Source organism: Crassostrea angulata, chromosome 7 (assembly GCF_025612915.1).
Source record: "Crassostrea angulata isolate pt1a10 chromosome 7, ASM2561291v2, whole genome shotgun sequence".
Taxonomy (NCBI): Eukaryota; Metazoa; Mollusca; class Bivalvia; order Ostreida; family Ostreidae; genus Magallana; species Magallana angulata.
The window spans coordinates 44,420,827-44,440,253 of record NC_069117.1 but is presented as its reverse complement, the minus strand read 5'-3'; the positions used below and the strand labels follow the sequence as shown (position 1 = coordinate 44,440,253).

General features: G+C 33.1%; 1 protein-coding gene across 1 annotated transcript in view; it reads left to right on the top strand.

Annotated features, from left to right (window-relative positions):
• Nucleotides 1-19,427, top strand: part of LOC128192800 (uncharacterized) — a 71,045-nt gene that overhangs the window by 40,458 nt on the left and 11,160 nt on the right. Inside the window, exons 10-16 of the mRNA XM_052865779.1 lie at nucleotides 4,391-4,696; nucleotides 5,692-5,976; nucleotides 6,069-6,149; nucleotides 9,415-9,639; nucleotides 10,010-10,302; nucleotides 12,032-12,250; nucleotides 18,336-18,483. Of these exons, the coding sequence (XP_052721739.1) occupies nucleotides 4,391-4,696; nucleotides 5,692-5,976; nucleotides 6,069-6,149; nucleotides 9,415-9,639; nucleotides 10,010-10,302; nucleotides 12,032-12,250; nucleotides 18,336-18,483 (1,557 nt within the window). The remainder of the gene's footprint in view (nucleotides 1-4,390; nucleotides 4,697-5,691; nucleotides 5,977-6,068; nucleotides 6,150-9,414; nucleotides 9,640-10,009; nucleotides 10,303-12,031; nucleotides 12,251-18,335; nucleotides 18,484-19,427) is intronic.

The following is a 19,427-nucleotide window of genomic DNA, read 5'->3' as shown; positions in this document are numbered from 1 at the left end:
GTCAAGACTCTTACTAGAAAGATATTAAAAGTTTTATCAACAGAAGAGCATTGCTTGGCTACCGGTATTTCCATTTACTGCAAAGGGAGGGGTTATTGTCATTTTGTTGGTTTTTCTTTAAATCAATTAAATTAAAAAAACATATCATCAGATACATAAATTTGTAAATGTATTACTGTTATAGATATGTTTTTACAGTGAAATTCTGACAATTTTGATTTAATTTTTCCTTGTTAACTAATTTTTTTTTTTTTTTACTATTCTAGAATTTTTTTTTGTACATGTATGTGTTCCAAACCTTTATTTTTTAATTCAATTATTTGTCCCATTTGAAATTAGCCCTGCGGGGGTATTAGTCCCATTAGGACAGTTCTAGTTAATTTTGGCCCTACTTAGAGTTATTTTTACAAGAGCTAAAATAGACTTTTCAGTGGGATCTTGCCATTTAATTTGCTTACCAAAAACAATAATAACCCCCTTTCTTCTTATTTGCTAACAGGAGCTCATTAATAAACATAGACTGTCAAAACCAAAAAGTTTTTTGTCTAGATGTGCTCTGTTTAGTAAAATTGTGCCATTTCAACTGAAATATACATCACTGGATGAAATCAGACAAGTGTCATTGCATTCAATGTATTCCTATGTATTGGCCAATGAATGAATAGTTATTCATGTGTAGACCACGCCTACATCAAATAGGAGTTTGTCAAGTAATGCCCAAAGTCCAAGCTCTTGTTAAAATGCCTCTGCCTGTTGTAAAGGTTGTTTTTTTCCTTTGGTATCATTGTTTTATAACACTTTTGTGTTGTATTATTTTTTGCTGGATATATTCTATTGATGTTATCAACTAAGATTCAAGTAGCACAGAAGGAAACAAACAAACACAGAACAGATATAGCTTTAAGGTTTCTCCACCCTTGATGTTTTTATGGTTTAATCCATGTAATTGTACCGTATTTTTTGGGGCATAGGCCGATATTTTTTTCCTCCGATGAGCGAGCCCCGGCCTATCCCCCGGGATCGGCTATTCTTAGACTCAAAGTTAAAAAAATTTAACAGTAAAATATAAAATCCACTGTTTTTATCCGTTGTACTATTGTAGCAATTTATTATGAGGGTTGGTTTTTTTCATCCGTTTGAACTATTGTTCGATAGTTGTCCCGTTGATAATTTTTGTAATGACATCGTGAGTAATAAAATGTACAGTACTGTACAAGGTATTTCTTTACAATCCCAATCAAAAGAATTTTTTTCCCACGTTCGAGTATGAACCCTGGAAACTATTATTGCGTAGTAAAAAAGAAAACAAAACCGGGTAGAATGTAATATGACGGAATTTTGGTGAATTCTTCATGTCTGCGTTCGTAGGAATCACTGGTTTTGGGTGTAGAATAAATCAAATGCTATGTGTTTTTACAATTAATTTTCTGTTGGATGAAATAATGGTATTCTGGTGTCGTGTGTATATACAAAGGTGTGAAACCCGTGACTAAAACACAGCCTGGGGGCACGTAGTGTACACCGTTACACTTCATTGCATGAACTGTGTTTTTAACATTACAACTTCTCTGCATAACGGCAAGTCACTATTTAATTAATTAATGGAAAGAACACAAATTAAATATTTTATGTTTTGTATTTCGTTTTCTCATTCATAGCGATTACGGGGGATAACTCTATTTGGATATGAAACCACGTGTTGAGCTAATGGACGTCATACCCCGTATTTACAAGTAGCTTTCAAAGTATAACTTGATTAAATGAGATTTAGCAATAAGGTATTAATAAAATATAAAAGGTTTGGTAAAATATTATACTTAGTTCTACCAGACAGAACCACGGAGGTTGGTGTTGCAATTAAATTTACACTTTGTAAAATTACGATACACAACGATACACCGACGAATACGGAAGAGACCAAACAGCCACAAAACACAGATTAATTTTTAAAAATTGCTTGAAATATATATGTTAAGCAAATTTAATAACTTTAATTACTTTTTGACTTTCTACATCGATATTCTGAAAGTATATACTTAATATGGTGACTTTCTTAATCAGCGGTCATACTTTCACTATAGTAATCATCGATTGAAAATCGGCTTATCCCCCAATTAGGCTAGTCTAAGGATTTTTCTTGAATTTTATCTAAAAATTAGCAATTCGGCCTATGCCCCACATTGATATATGCCCCGAAAAATACGGTAGTTTAAATTTGAAGATTAATAGGTAAACATTCAAATTGAACTTAAATATTGATATGTTGCAAATTTTTAGGTCACCTGAGTCACTCAGGTGACCTATTGCAATTGGTCTTCGTCCGTCATCGTGCGCTAACAATTTTACATTTTTAACTTCTTCTTGAAAACTACCAGGCCAATCTTTACCATTTTTGGTGTGAAGCATCTCTATTGTAAGAAGAATCTAAATTGTGAAATTCAGGACTCTACCACCCCTGGGGTGCTATGGGCAGGGCCAAATATGCAAAAAAGCCAATTTCCAAAAATCTTCTTCTCTACTTCCACACATGTGAGAAAAAAACTAAATGCATGGTTATGATGTACGGTACATGAGGCCCTCTACCAAAATTGTGAAATTCATGGCCTCTGGTTCAGGGGTTCAGGCTCTAGGGTGGGGCCAATATGGCCATATAGTTAAAATGTATTAAATCTTAGAAAATCTTCTTCTCTACTTCCATATATATTTGTTAAAAACTAAATGGATGATTATGATGTCCACGAGGCCCTCTATCAAAATTGTGAAATTCATGACCCCTGGGTCAGGGGTTCAGGCTCTAGGGTGGGGCCAATATGGCCATATAGTTAAAATGTATTAAATCTTAGAAAATCTTCTTCTCTACTTCCATATATATTGGTTAAAAACTAAATGCATGATTATGATGTCCATGAGACCCTCTACCAAAATTGTGAAATTCATGACCCCTGGGTCAGGGGTTTAGGCTTTAGGGTGGGGCCAATATGGCCATATAGTTAAAATGTATTAAATCTTAGAAAATCTTCTTCTCTACTTCCATATATATTTGTTAAAAACTAAATGCTTGGTTATAATGTCTGTTTGGCCCTCTACCAAAATTGTGAAATTCATGACCCCTGGGTCAAGGTTTTAGGCTTTAGGTTTGGGCCAATATGGCAATAGTAGTTAAAATGTATTAAAATTTTAGAAAATCTTCTTCTCTACTTCCATATATATGTGTTAAAAACTAAATGCTTTGTTAGGGGTTCAGGCTCTAGGGTGGGGCCAATATGGCCATATTGTAAAAATGTTTAAAATCTTAAAAAATCTTCTTCTCTACTTCGCTACATGTGGGCAAAAAACTGAATTAATGGTTATGATGTCCACTAACTCCTCTATCTAAATTGTGAAATTCTTGGCCCCTGGGTCAGGGGTTCAGGACATGAGGTGGGGGGGGGGGGGGCAACATGGCAATATAGTGTTAATGCATACTATGTTTAGAAATTTTCTTCTCTATTCTCACACATCTGTATGTGTACCCAAGAAATTTCTTGTAGAGAAGTTATTATACCCCCGCTGCGAAGGAGAGGGGGTATACTGTTTTACCCTTGTGTGTCTGTCTGTCCGTCCATATCAAAAATTTCTGTCACATTTATCTCAGCAACTATTTACAGCAGATGCTTGAAATTTTTACACAGTGTTTGTTAAGGCATGCCATATCGTGGGATATATTTTTGTACCAAACGGACGTCAACTTCCTGTTAAATGACGACTTTGTTTATTTTTTAACCAAAATTTTCAAACAAATTTTCCTCAAAGATTTCTCAGCAGCTATTTAATGCAGATGCTTGAAATTTTAACACATTATTTGTTTAGGCCATATTGTGGGATATATTTCTGTACCAATCGGATGCCAGCTTTCTGGTTAATGTTGACTTTGCTTATTTTGCATATTCACATCAGAGCGGGGGTATCACTAGTGAGCATTGGCTCACAGATATCTTGTTATATAAGTAAAAACATGCCGGACAATGTTGGAGTGTTAACATAGGATTTAATGTTAATCAGCTACAATCATCAGCTTTTTTCCAATAAATGAAACAAAATAAACACTTCTCAAATGTATTGGCTTTCACACAAAACAATAACTTCAATGTGACTTAATTCTAATCCGTTATATTACTTTTCAAGTTTCCAATCATAACATTCGTCAGCCATATTGATGTCAGTAATACACTCAACAAGTTGACAACAGCACATGCCCCTGACTCTGTGTAGAAAAGTTTACACCATGTGTACGCCAAAATGCTACACCACTTGATGTACAAAAGTGTAACTGGTGTACACCTTTTTGAAAAATTAAGTGCACCGGCCATAATACTTCTCTTTTTCTTTTTCTCTTTTTTTAAAAACTTAGGTGATCAGACAATGGCCAGTGATAAGGAAATAAAAGTGAAAGAACACTGGAACATGCTTGTGGAAGAGTTGGAACCATCAATCTTGGCCAAAAAATTGCTTGAAAAAGGGGTTTTAAATGACAGTAATGTAACAGCTATCAATAGTGAGAATACAAGAAAAGGAAAAGTAGAATGCCTCCTTAATATGTTGCCAACTGTAAAAGGAATAGATGCCTATGGTGCACTTTTTGAATCGCTACATGAATTAGGGAAAAGTGACATTGTTGAGCAAATTAAGCCATCTGAAAATATGCACCAGGAAGCAGGTTAGTACATGTAATGATAAATATTTGTATTTGCAATAAACACCATAAAGTCACGTATATAACATGCACTCGCGTATAGTATGCACCCCAAAAGTTGGGTGTAAAATGTTGAAAAAACTGTTGTTCCTTTGTGTAATATGCACCCAAAAAACAAACAAAAATTTAATGGAGACATTTGAAAGTCATGGATACGCATGTGTTGATAATGTAATCAAAGTGCTTATAAGCAATAATCTTTGCAGATTTAAACCAAAACAACATCAAAAGAAATGATTTAATTGATTAATTATAGTTCAATTCTTTGATTGTTTTTAAATAAACATTGTAAAGAAAAGTATGTGTTTTTGAATAAACATTGTGAAGAAAAGTATGTATGTCGTATATCCTCATGAAGTCGTACAAATGATCAATGTATTTTTAGCAGTCTATGTAAATCAATAGCGTTTAACTGCATAAGTGGACACAAAGAAGTTAAATCAAATAATGATAAATGCTAATCTTCCTGCACTTGAGAACCACGAGACAGCAACATGCTTCTGACACCGGATATCATTAAACAAACGTTGACCAAGCGACGAGTCAACAGGTGGCTGGTTACGTAATGGCAAATACACTGGTGATAACTTGTTTGATGCAAGGAATAATGGTCAGAATGGATACATATTTAATACATGGAAATAAAATAAAGAATAAAGTATTTTTGACTAAGTAAGTTTAGTTTACACTCGTACAACTTGCATAACGGGTGATATTGGTAGTCAGACCCCCTCCTGGTATCCAGAATCTCGGCCTGAAAAAATGGGGGGGAAAATTTGTTCCTATGTATAACATTCACCCCCCACTTTGTTCAAATTTTGGCTGATAAAAAGTGTGTGTTATTCACGAGACTTTACGGTATTGTTAAGAGACTGTTACTTATTGATGAAATTGTTCCCAATTTGGGATTACTACATGTGTTCATGAATGAAAAAAGTAATTGATTTTTTATATTTAAGAAAAAGTTCGTTATGGATTGCTTTCAAGATTGAACGAGGTGATTGATGAATTAGAATCAGAATTCATAGAGGAAACATTCAAGCAGTGTGGTTTTCTTGAAAATCCCATGGACAAAGTTAAATCTGATATGAGCAAGAGTCGCAAGGAGAGAGCTCTCAATTTCCTGATGTCTATTTTCGTGAATGATGCCTATGTGCTTGCTTTTAAGAATGTTTTGGACAGCTATAAATTAAATCCCCTCTATGAACTCAAAATGCCAATAGATGAGAGTATTTTTAGCAGATGTGAGTATACATAACAAAAATAATGAAAAAGTTCATTTATTTATATATGTTCGCATAGTACATATATTGTAAATATTTTGTTTAACTTTTAGCTCCAAGAACTACATGCAAGCGCTCCAAGGGGGAAAAACTCTTTGAATGTGAATACAAAGTGATCAGGAAAGGAGAAGAAGGTAAGCAAACTTTTAACCTGAGTGAAACCTTACAACACAGCTCATTAAACACCACTGCAGCTGGTTTTACTTAGTTCTTGGCTGAGTGTTGACCAATGAAAATGTTGTCATTGCGTTTTATACATGATTACACTCTGTAACACGAAGCATACACAGTATTAGTAGGAGCATCAACAGTTGATACACAGAGTCCAGCATCACCTTCCTGTATCTTGAAAATGCATGTATATATACTGTTTAGAATTTTTGAATATATGTACAACTGAAATGATATTGATTAAAAATAATAAAAGGATTTTTTGATGAAGAGTTTAGTAAAATATATATAGATAGAAATTCATATTGAGTATTTCAAGATGATCACATATCAATTGAGAAAATCATTTTCAATTTATTGAAGTTTCAAATCAAAATCTATCTCTATGCATCAATCTAATATCTCATTGTGGCTCAACACACCAATATATTTGTAAATAAGAGATTGAAATAGTTATATATTTCTATTATTAAACTACATGCACATATATTATATTAATGTTAGAGCACTCTTCATGCTTCACTTCACTATATTTAGGCATTTCATTTATTTGAATATTAGATGCAAAGATATGCGTAAACATGTTTCAAAGAAAACATTAAAGTCAGTGCACTGGATGGGAATATTTATTGAGACACCTAACAAACCAGACTGAAATTCAGGCTCATATATTTCAAAAATGTTAACTGTAAAGTAGAGTCCATTTTTTTTCAACTATTATGAAAGCGCACAGGCATGAATTATAAACTGGAGTAGATCGTGCAAAGATGGTCTTTATTTGGTGAAACAAAAAAAAGATCACAAGTTGTTACCTCTTCAGAATTATTATTTAATGCAAGTATAAAATCTGTTTTGGAAAGAGTGTTTTAATCTACAATAAGATGAAAGCCGAGTATGCACATTGTGGGAACTTCACACATTTGATGAGAACTTGAAGTTGGTCGGTAAACTGTTTCTTTACAAGATATTTAGCTCACCTGAGCTGAAAGCTCAAGTAAGCTTTTCTGATCACTTGTTTGCAGCGTCTGTCGGTCCATCCGTTTATCCGTAAGCTTTTTACATTTTCGACTTCTTCAGGGCTGATTTCAACTTAATTTGGCACAAAGCATTCTTAGGTAGAGGGGATTCAAGTTTGTAAAATAAAGGGTCATGCCCTTTTTCAAGGGGAGATAATTAAAAATCATTGAAAATTTGTTGGTATCATTCAAAAATCTTCTTCTCAAAAACCATTTGGCCAGAAAAGCTGAAAATTATGTGGAAGCATCATCAGGTAGTGTAGATTCAAGTTTGATCAAATCATGATCCCCAGGAGTAGGATGGGGCCACAATGGAGGGGGGGGGGGTCGAAATTTAACATCAGAATATATAGAGCAAATCTTTAAAAATCGTCTTCTCTGAAGCCAATCAGCCAGAAAAACTGTAACTTTTGTGAAACCATCCTTAGGTAGGATAGATTCAAGTTTGTACTAATCATGATTCCCAAGGGTAGGGTGGAGCCACAGTAGGGGCAAATTTTTACATAGGAATATACAATAGAGAAAAATCTTTAAAAATCTTCTTCTCAGAAACTGATCAGGCAGAAAAGCTGTAACTTGTGTGGAAGCATCCTCATGCAGGTAGGGAAGATTTAAGTGTGTTCAAATCATGATCCCAAGTGGTAGGGTGGAGCCGCAAAGGGAGGGGGTTAACATTTTTACATATGAATATATAGGGAAAATCTTTAAAAATCATCTTCTGAAACACAATTTGCTTAGAAAAGCTGTAACTTTTGTCAGTTCCGATAGTGTAATAGTCAAATCATAAACTTTAGGAATAGGGTTGGACCACATTGGGGGAGGGATGTCCAATTTTACAAAGGAAAACATTTATATTATTCCTAAAAAACTTAAATGCTTAAAAGTAATAATATTTGCAGATATAAACCAACACAACATAAAAAATTGATTTAATTGATTTATTATAGTCAAACTCTTTGATTGTTGTTAAATAAACATTGTGAAGAAACGTATGTTTGTCGTATATTGTCATATTCAAGTCGTACAAATGATCGATGTATTTTTAGCAGTGTCTATGTGAAGCAATAATGTTAGCCTGTATAACTGGACATGAAGTAATCAAGTTTGATAAAATCATTACAGTTGCTAATCTTCATGCACTTGAAAACACCCTGTGAACAGGTGCATGCTTTTGACACCGGAAATTGTTAAACAAACATTGACCACGCCCCGAGTCAACAGGTGGCTGCTTACGTAATGGCGAATACACTGATGATATTTAAACTTGTTTGATGCAAGAAATAGTGTTGAGAGAGGATAAATATTTCAATACATGGAAATAAATCTAAGAATAAGGTATTTCTGATGCAGTTAATTTAGTATACACTCATACAACTTGCATAACACGCTATATCGGCAGTCCTTACTCGTGTGGTATCAAGAATCACGGTTTGAAAAAATTGGGGTAAAATTTTAGTCCTCTGTACAACACGCGCCCCCCACTTTTGATCAAATTTAGGCTGAACAAAAGTGTGTGTTATACACGCGACATTACGTTATTGTTGATTCTTTAAAATTGTTTAGACTCTGGACTCACAAGGGTTTCAAAGTTTGATGTAGGTTTATAATCCATAAATAAACAGTTGTCTATGATCATCATGGGAACTGCAATGCCCAATACGTGATATGACTGTAAAATCATCTTGTTTCAAAGGGGCTCAATGATAAACACAAGAATATGCAGGGAAATTTTTTATACAATCTATCATAGGATCTATTATACAACATTGTTAAGATATTTTGTATATAACTCCATAAAGCTGATTTTATTACCTCAGGTAAGCGATGTGGGCCATGGACCTCTTGTTTTAGTCACCTTCTTTATTACAGTAAAACCTTTTACTTGACAAAAATACAATACATAATAAAATGCTATCAACTTGCCAATGGGCAAACTCTGATGGTACAAGTGAGTTACCCCATATAATATTGTTGTATATCTACAGGTACCTTAAATGACATAATAAAGGAAGTATTGTGCTCTATAGTGTTATTGCCACAAAACCCATTACCTACATGTAACAATATTGTAAAAGGGTTACTACAATGCATGACCTTTTGAAAGGGCAATATTGAGTTTATGTGTTATTTAAGATTTTTCAGATATTTTTTTTTTATATGGGAAGAAAATATTGTTACGACATGTACAATTTTGGAAAATAATTTTGTCCAGTTGAAGATTCACACATGACCCAAGAGGCTGCATATAGTAAGATGGACTGGGAAAGTTATGGCCTCATAGAGAGTAAGAGACAACCAGATGAATCTAAACCAAAACGTTTTGAACCAAAGAAAAGACATATAAAGCTTGAGCCAAAACCAAGGTCAATGCATCAAGCTCAGGCTGCAGTACAACCTAAAAGAATATTTGGACGTTCTGGTGACGATGGATCTAAAGGTATCTCTCAACTCTTGCATACTGTAGATTCCTAATTAAAAGCGAGGAATTAATATAGCTTATCCGCGTAATATCACGAGAAGCAGCTCTCACTGATTTTAAAGTTTTGCATATTTTTTCACACAGTTTTGAACTATAGGAAATATAATAACAAAATAATTTGTTCTAGTGATTTTATATTCTCACGATTTAATATAAAAAAGCGGAATCGCAGAATTCATTACTTGCGTAAAATAAGTTATTTACAGTAATTGTGCAATTTCACTTTAAAACTGTTATCTCTTGCGCCTGTTTATTTTATTATAATGAATGTTTTAGAGTGCAAGAGTAAGTTATTGTGGTAAATAAATGTATAATTAAAATTCTGTAGAAGAGTGGTGGTCAGTTGTGGTTGCCTTGGATTTCGGAACAACATATTCCGGATATGCCTTCTGGAGAAAAGATAATGATCCTTTAGATATTACATCTGGGAAATGGAAAACTGAGTCGAAGGAAGTTTTGGAATCACTAAAAACACCAACATCATTGCTCTTGAATAAAGAAAATAAAATTATAGAATTTGGTTTTGAAGCAGAAAAAATCTTCAAGGAATTAGTGGAAGATGGAAACGACGAAGAGTATAGATTTTTCCACCAATTCAAAATGTTGCTCCACGATAAAAAGGTAAGACAGCCCCTTTTACAATTGGCGCACGAGCACGTTACAACTTTTTGCGATCAGAATTTTTTTACTTTGCATGAGCTATCGCATACTTTTCACGAGCTCTTGCATTTGTTGCATGCATTTTTGTGGTCGCATCAAGTCTCCTCAAAATAGTGGACATGCACACTATTCAGACGCAACCAAATGCGATCCAAATTATTGCAATGATTTATGTAACGCATGAACATTAGTACAAACGTTTTACAATATTTTGTGTGCTTGCAAGAGTGATACAAGATTTTTTAAGATTGTAAGATTAATTGCAGCTGTTTATGCGTGTTGTTCGACCATGAGACTAATGCTCAACATGTTTCATGTAATCTCGTGTCTTATTTTACTATCATTGCAAGATTTATTATGCCCCTCCGAAGGAGAAGGAAGTATACTGTTTTACCCTTGTGTGTCTGTCTGTCCATCTGTCCTTCTGTCCTGTCTGTCTGTACATCCTTAACAAAAATTTCTGTTGCATTTTTCTAAGCAACAATTTATCGCAGATGCTTGAAAATTTAACACACTATTTGTTTAGGCATGTCATATTGTGGGATATATTTTTGTACCAATCGGACATCAACTTCCTGTTAATTGACGACTTTGTATATTTTAGCCAAAATTTTCAAACAAAATTTCGTCAAAGATTTCTCAGCAACTATTTATCACAGATGCTTGAAATTTAAAAACACTATTTGTTTAGGCATGCCATATTGTGAGATATATTTTTGTACCAATTGGATGTCAACTTCCTGTTAAATGACAACTTTGTTTATTTCTAGCCTAAATTTTCAAACAAATTTTCATCAAAGATTTCCAAGCAACTGTTTATTGCAGATGCTTGAAATTTTAACACGCAATTTGTTAAGGCATGCCATATTGTGGGGTATATTTTTGTACCAATCGGAAGCCAACTTCCTGTTAAATTTTGACTTTGCTTATTTTGCATATTCACATCAGAGCGGGGGTATTACTAGTGAGCATTGGCTCACAGATATCTTGTTTTTACTCTCTAACTGCTATTATTGAAAAAGGAAAAATCTACCATTATCTCTATGATGTGTATAAGTTGCATGGTTTGTGGTTGACCTTATATGTTTTATATGTTGTCAGTAAATATTTTATGGGCCAAGAGATAAATCATACAACTAAAAGTCAACATTTAAAGTGTTTCTTGTAAATAAAAATGAATTGCCTTTTTTTTAAGCACTTTAATTTTATCATACAACATTTTCTTTGTCTTGTATCCATTTTATTTTTCAATTATGTCCTTAAAGTAAAGTAAGGTGTTCACCAATGGAAATTCATTTAAGAAATAAACAGCAATTTAAAAAGTTCACCAGATATGAAGTTGGTTGGTCACATGATCAAATCTTGTGAAGCCCGAAGGGCTTCTCAGAATATTTGATTATGTACCAACCAAGTTCATATCCCGGTGAACTTTTTAACATTGCTGTTTATTACTTATATTTACGTTTGAGAATGACAAACCATTCAGAATCATTAATATAACAATGTTTATAAGTTTACAATATTGCAACCGTCAATTATCATTGTGACGTCACGAAAACATTGATACAGAATTGAATGTTTTCGCTTTTCTATACGTTCATATAAGGAAGCATTATTTGCAAATGTAAATATATCTTTATAAATAAATGCTTTTTATAGTAATTATAGGTTTTAAAAAATTACTTTTTAGTCATTTAACATGGACATGTTGATAGAAGATCACCTGCACAACCCGATAAAGGCGCTTGATGTGTTTTCTCTATCCATTCAATACCTAAAGGATGAATGTATTGAACTTTTTCAAAAGAAACACATTAATGTTGCAAATGATGAAATACTATGGATTCTGACTGTGCCAGCAATTTGGGACGAATCAGCTAAACAGTTCATGAGAAAGGCTGCAGAACAGGTAGCTTATATTCCATTTTTTTTTTAATGTGACAATAATTTTTTAGAGAGCGTTTCTGATCACTTTTTGGATGGTGTCCATCTGTGAACTTTTCATATTTATTACTTTCTCTCCATAACTGCTGAGCCAATTTAGCCAACCTTGGCACAAAGTGTCCTTAGGACTAGAAGGAATTCAAATATAAGAGTCATCTCCTCTTTCAAGGAAAGATAATTTAGAATTATTGAGAATATGTTGGCATTTTTAAGGCGTTGAGCTAATGCTCGGCAGCCTTCTAGCGATCGTCTGGATTGGCAATCATCCAAAAATTCATGCTCTGCAACGCCTTTTAAATGCGCATAAGAAATAATTTCCTTAAAGTATTAAACGTATTATAAGATTTATTTTCCATTTATTCAACTAAATTTGTACAAAAAACCCAACTTTGCCTCCCTGGTTATTGACAACTGATTGCATAAGAATAAATTTGCTTAATCAAAAAATGGCGGATGAATACAATCAGGCCTAGGTGTAAAGATTCACTTAATATTATTTTAGTTTATCGCTTACATCGTGCCCGATAGAAATAACATTTTAGATGTAAATTTATTTGTTATCGGGCACGGTCTTCAAAATAAATGTAAGCGATAAATGTACCTAGTAATTTTGTTGCAAAAAATAAAAACGATAATGCAGTTGGTTTAGTCGAGCATTTTAGATAGCACGTGTTGTGGATTTGTTTGTAAACAACCATTCCATAGGGAATCTTGTTTCATTATTGAAATAAATAAATGTATGTTTTATTATTATAATTAGGGACACACTGTTAATACATTCAAATTATGAACCTGTGAAAGTTGTTCAAAGACTGTTTGAAGCAGAAAGAAAAAAAATATTTTTAAACTTTGAAATTTCTTCGATTTTTGCAACTATGATGAGTTATTGTATTATAAGAGCACCACTACCTATTTTATAAGAAAATATACTGATTTTTGATTTTAAAGCAGCAGAAAACAGAATTCATATACTTTTCTATTCTAAGTCTAACATATTATTTGATATTACAGAAATTCAAATTATTGATATTATTCTATATAAAAGAAAAAAATGTCAGCTCGACGCCTTTGTGGCCATTCCGGCCTTTGATTTAATTATCTTCTTCTCAAAAACCATTTGGCCAGGAAACCTTAAATTTGTTTGAAAGTATCCTTAGGTAGTGTAAATTCAAATAAGTTGTTCACATCTTGATTCCAAAGGAAGGGTGAGGCCAAAATGGAGTCAAATTTTTATATATTAAAGAATAGAGAAAGCATTTAAAGATCTTCTCGAAAACAATTTGGCTGTAAAAGCTGCTGAAATTTGTTTGGAACCATCATCAGGTAGTATAGATTCAGGTTTGTTCAAATCATGATCTCCAGGGGGAAGATAAGTGCCAAAATGGTGTTTTGAAATTTTACAAAGGAATATATAAGGAAAAATCTTTAACAGTCAAATATGCTAGAAAAGCCTTGCCTTGTGTGGAGGCATCCTCAGGTAGTTTAGGTTCAGACTGGTTTTGATCTCCATGGGTATTGGTGGGAATGAATAGAGAAAATCTATAAAAATCTTCTTTCAAACGAACAAAAGGGGCTTGATGTGTAATTGAGATAACAATATGTGAATGAAAAATTGATAAACTTTTTATAAATACATACATACTCTCCTACATTGTTCAGGCCCCGAGGTTATAAAACTGTCTTGAGTACGATCTCGTACTCCAAATCGTACTCCGTGCTCCAAATCATACTCCTACTCAAGATATCGAGGTTATAAAACTTTTTCATACTCCTACTCGTACTCCGGCTGAGTACAAAAATGCGATTTTCTGAGTAAGCTTTGAAGCTTTCTCAAAGTCGTACTCAAGACATTTAATCTAAATAAAATGCAGTGCAAACATATAATATTGTTCATATTGTAACGTTGCTGTATTATACGCTCTAATTTAATCATATTTACATGTATATGAATGAAAATGGAAAGTTTTTACCATTTTATTAATGACATATCTAGATATAAAGGAGGTGAATTTAAGAGTAAGGGCGAACTGCAACCAAGATTATCAAAATAACTTTTAGATAGTTTGCTTCATTAATTAATGTACATATACATGTATAACTATGTACAAAATACTACCGTTGAATAGCTCGACTTCTTAAGAATTCTGTTTTTTGTCAAATACGACCCATACACCCCATCATTTAAAACAAAGAAATCAATGTACATGTATCGTTATTAATCAATTTCAACCAGATGTACTTGCTGGGTCCATTTTTTGATTATAGTGAAAATGTAGGTTAGTTCTAAACATTACAAAGGATGGGGGATGCATAAAAGTATAACGCTTTCTATTACTTACTTATTAATCAATTATCATTTTTGTTGCATGCCACAAAACTTGGAAAGGGAAACATTTTATAGAATAAGCGGTAAATCAGTGGCGGAGTAAAGGAGGTCGCACCCGGCGTCCCCCCCCCCCTCCCCGCCCTAAAAAAATTGTCCAAATAAAGTTAAATCATACTCCTTCTGGCAAAGAAAATGTACAACTTGCGAGTCTTAATTATCTTTTTTTTTTAACTTGGGGGATTTCTCTACATGTTTCAATGGTGCAATATGAAGAAAACGCGTGTGTTCAATGGTGTAACTAAAAAAACCCAGGAAAAAACATTTTGGTTACGCTGTCCTTGGGTTCAAATATGACCAGTCACCCATATACCCACCTTTAAGTAATTGGTTATACTAACTAGTGTTTTAACGACTCTTCCATTGTTATTATAATATAAGCTGGTATATATAGTTATTTTTTATTAAAACTTCATTAATTTACATTGTCCCATTGAACTTGATTTTAAAACTGATTAATTTACAGTCATTCGAAAGAAAAAAAAATAAAAGGATATGTTTCTTGGATTTCTACAAGACAGAGGAATTTGATGACTGTAGGTCTTAAATCTACAAACCTTTAAAAATTGTAAATAATTTTATTACTTTAAGTATACCGGTAATCACGAGAAAAAATATCTCAAACGTCTATTTAAAGACTTCCTTTTTACCCTACAAAATCTGTAGAATGCTGGAGCTTCTGGGGCCGGCTTTGCCCCCTGTGTCACCAACAGGACTTTGCCCTGGACCATCTGGAGGCCACAAAGCGGCCTCTCCAGACTCCCTGTCTTATACTGACGCCCCCTCTAACTTCACATTCTGGATCTACCCCTGGAACTAAATATTTTTAAGAGGAGTTGGTGTTGGTGTGTGTGAGTGGGGGGGGGGGGGGGGGGGCGAATCCTACTTCCTGTGGTTTATCTATACGATTGTTGTTTTGTTTTTTTAATTTTCATAAAAAAGTTACTGTCTGCATGTGGAAAATATTGGCTTATAAATCGCCTTTCCTCTGTAGTGTCAAAAACGCTGTGAAATTTTGAGTAATTTTGAACAAGGTTCATTTCTTTTTATCTCGAAATATCGATAATAAAAACCTATTTTGAAAGTTAACAAAAAGCAATCTTACTTGGAAATATAGAAAGTAATCAAGAATCAGCAGTAAGTAATTAAAACGCAGGTTAAAGGGCGTTAGATGTAAACATAAAGATAATATTTTGAATTTTTAAGTTTTGTATTGGCAATTTTTTTAGAATTATGACGTACATATTTGGCTTCCTAGGGGACCATACATACTACATGTAGCTGCAGAGATCTAGATGTGTTCTTTGTCTAATATAGGCCGCAACTTCTTTTTAATTTTACTGCGGGAAGGTAGAGTATCCATTCCGAACCATCTACCAGTATTTGATTTTTATTTTCCAAATATAAAAGAAATTTTATCATTGAACATCACCTACCTTACGATCTTTATTATTTATTTCGAATTAAAACATCGAGAGCATATACATGTCTAAGTATACGTAAGGTGAAATGCATTGTTTGGTTTAACATTTGATTATAAACGCTCAAATATAAGGATGGTGGGTCCCGGTGACCCCATAGTCTTAAGTATTATATTAGTATCTTTCTACATATAAAATTTGGTGTTATGACATCAAATTTTATTCTTAAATACACAGTTATGGAAAAACATTAAGTATGATCGACGTATATATTCTGTTTGAGAATTCGGGTAATTTAAAGTTAATTAAAAGCTTGTTTATGTAAGAAAAAGAAAAAGGAAAAAAAGATAACACTTAAATTAATCATAACCCGCATGATAAAAGCTAGAATTTATGAGAGAGAGAGAGAGAGAGAGAGAGAGAGAGAGAGAGAGAGAGAGAGAGAGAGAGATTTGAAGGGGATTATTGTTATTCTATGCAATCGATTGAAAATACATGTACTACTTAAAATAGCTTCTTCGCATTTTCATGTGAGAGATTTTTCTCTATATAGCTTAGCTGTGGCAATATTCATCTCTTAAATTGTTTAATTTTATTAGCAAGTAACTATTTAGATAATTCATATAGCTATTCCTTTTTTATCTAAAGTAACCAAATATCTATGTCAAATGCATCAAAATTAACACATGTATTTCGAATTTTAAAGATGAATAGGAAAAGGTTTGCTAAAAAATATCAATGGACGTTACTTAAGATTAAAAATGACACAGTATGTATATATAAATTCTAAACACACACTTTCAAGCCTTGACTAAGTGAGAAAAACTTGAACCATAAATAAAACCCCACAAAAAGGGGTACAGCAACTTTAGTACACAATTTCCTTGAACACGTTGTTTCGGTTTAACGTGGTCCTCAAATTGGAAATTTCAAAAATATTTCAATTAGTGAATTTTCTTAAACTCTCGTGCACATTCCCAAAAATATTAAAATGAGAAACTTTACGTGTGTCCTTGGCTTTTGGCATATGTTCATTGATGCAATTCCAACACCCACCCCCACCCCACCCCACCCCTTCAAGATATTAGATGTTTTTTTCTCACAAGAATTTTAAAAGGCAAATATAGTACTAAGTATGTTGCAATTAAATTGGAATACCCATATAATTTCCTTAGTGTATACTATATGAGTGTAAAAATAAACGGATTTCTCAGTATTTTTGTGATTTTCTCAAGTATATGTTTCTATTTTTGAATTAAACTCTTCCCTGTTTTCCCTAATACAGGAACTGCTCACTAAATATCTTAAGAGATATCCATGCACTTGGGGGCAGTGACTTTCCAGTTTTGTATTGGCGTCGTTTCTGACCTTTTCCTGGCATGTAAAATATCAAAATCGTATAAAAGCCAGGAAAACTTAAGATATATCGAACTAAATTCTATGTTGAAATACTCTCTTCATATCCGTGTAAATTCTTACATCTTTCTTTTATATTCATATCGTTCCTTACAACATAATTATACTTAATCATCACATGCATGAATCACTATCTGAGTCTCATGAGAGAGAGAGAGAGAGAGAGAGAGAGAGAGAGAGAGAGAGAGAAAGAGAGAGAGATTTGACATAAACACAATTTGTTGATAATTTTATCAATTACATTGGATTTATCGTCTCTGTTGCTCAAAAATTCATAAGTTATAGATGCAGACACATCTCCATGCTTGCAGATGGAGAAGGTAATATGTACATGTAAATAATGTGTTACATTTTGTTAATAAATTATTAATATGAATACATGTACAGTTTGCCTACATGCCAGGACTATTTACATGAATTACCGTTCTCTGACGTAAAATTTCATCGATCGGTTTTTGGAGCATACTCCAAATAGTACTCAGCGGAGAACGTACTCCAAAACTTTTATAACCTCGGTTTTTAAAGTCGTACTCAGTGGAGCACATACTCGGAGTACGGAGTATGAGTATGAGTACGAGTATGAAAAAAGTTTTATAACCTCGGGGCCAGATATTTTGTATATGCTCCATTAAGGGTGATTTATATGAGCGTTATGGCTGTTGTAACACAGATGAGTGATGTGGCCCATGGGCCTTTTGTTTTACTGATACAGAGGCTATGAAGGCTAGTAGGAATGTTGTGTTTTATGACAAATGAATTTGTATGAGCTTTCAAACATGAAACTGTTTTACATATAACCCGAAAACTGATGTTTTAAAAATTTATGATAGGCTGAAATTCCATCAGATCAATTGAAACTTGCTTTGGAGCCAGAGGCAGCAGCTATCTATGTAGTCAAAGGGGCAAAAACTGTTTTTGGAAAAGAGTCTGTTACAACAGTCAAGCCTGGTACCAAAATTATGCTGGCTGATCTTGGGGGTAAGTAATTTTATTGAATTCAGAATGACTTTATCATTATGAAATTGAATTTTTTTTTCAATGAGTACTGCCAGATAAGTAGATAAATTGAAAAATGCTTGATACCTCATTTTGATAATTTGTCTTCTCACCTGATGTTTTGATGCTACAAAGTCAAAATAAATTAAAAGAAATGTATATATAGAGAGTTCTGCTTCATCTGATAATTAATTTGTCAGAAAAAAATTATCAAATAAACCAATCATTAGATTAACCGATTTAGCATTTTTGCGGTCTTTGATTTTTTATAAGGGTATGATAAGGCTTCTAACAGTGATGTGTAGAAAGTAACTTTATTGTCTGTACGTCATACAGTATGACATAATAATCAACTTTGACATCATGATCTGCATTCATTTCGTTAGGTCTCAGGGAATGTATTATAATGTTAAAAGTGAATTATGTTGAAACTGTAATGAAACCGCTTGTTTCTTTACATAGATGGTGCCATTTATGCTAGATGTACACATTTCATTTATATCAATAATCAGTATTAAATAATCTGTAGATTGAAAGTTTCTTTTAAAGTAAAAGACTGTTTATAAATAAGTGTTTTGGAAATTCTCTCTGTTATCTGTAAACAACTGAAAAGATTAAGAAATTTTAAATGCATGTAAAAACCAGCTTTGCGCAGGTGAAAGATCAATAATTATTCAGTTTTAAATATTTTAAGTAATATTGGTAGAGAATACGGGTATCAAGGTGAATCATGCGTGGGAAATCTACAGATTTACCCCAATTTTATGGAAATCAAATTTAATTAGTAAAAACGTGCCTTATTTTGATGATTTTGCGAAATTTTTTAATAAATGAAATATCTACTTAAAGCCCAAGCAAAAACTTTATAGTGTATGAGAAAAAATAAAGGATTTTTCTTTAAAATTATTAATATTTTTGGTTTAATG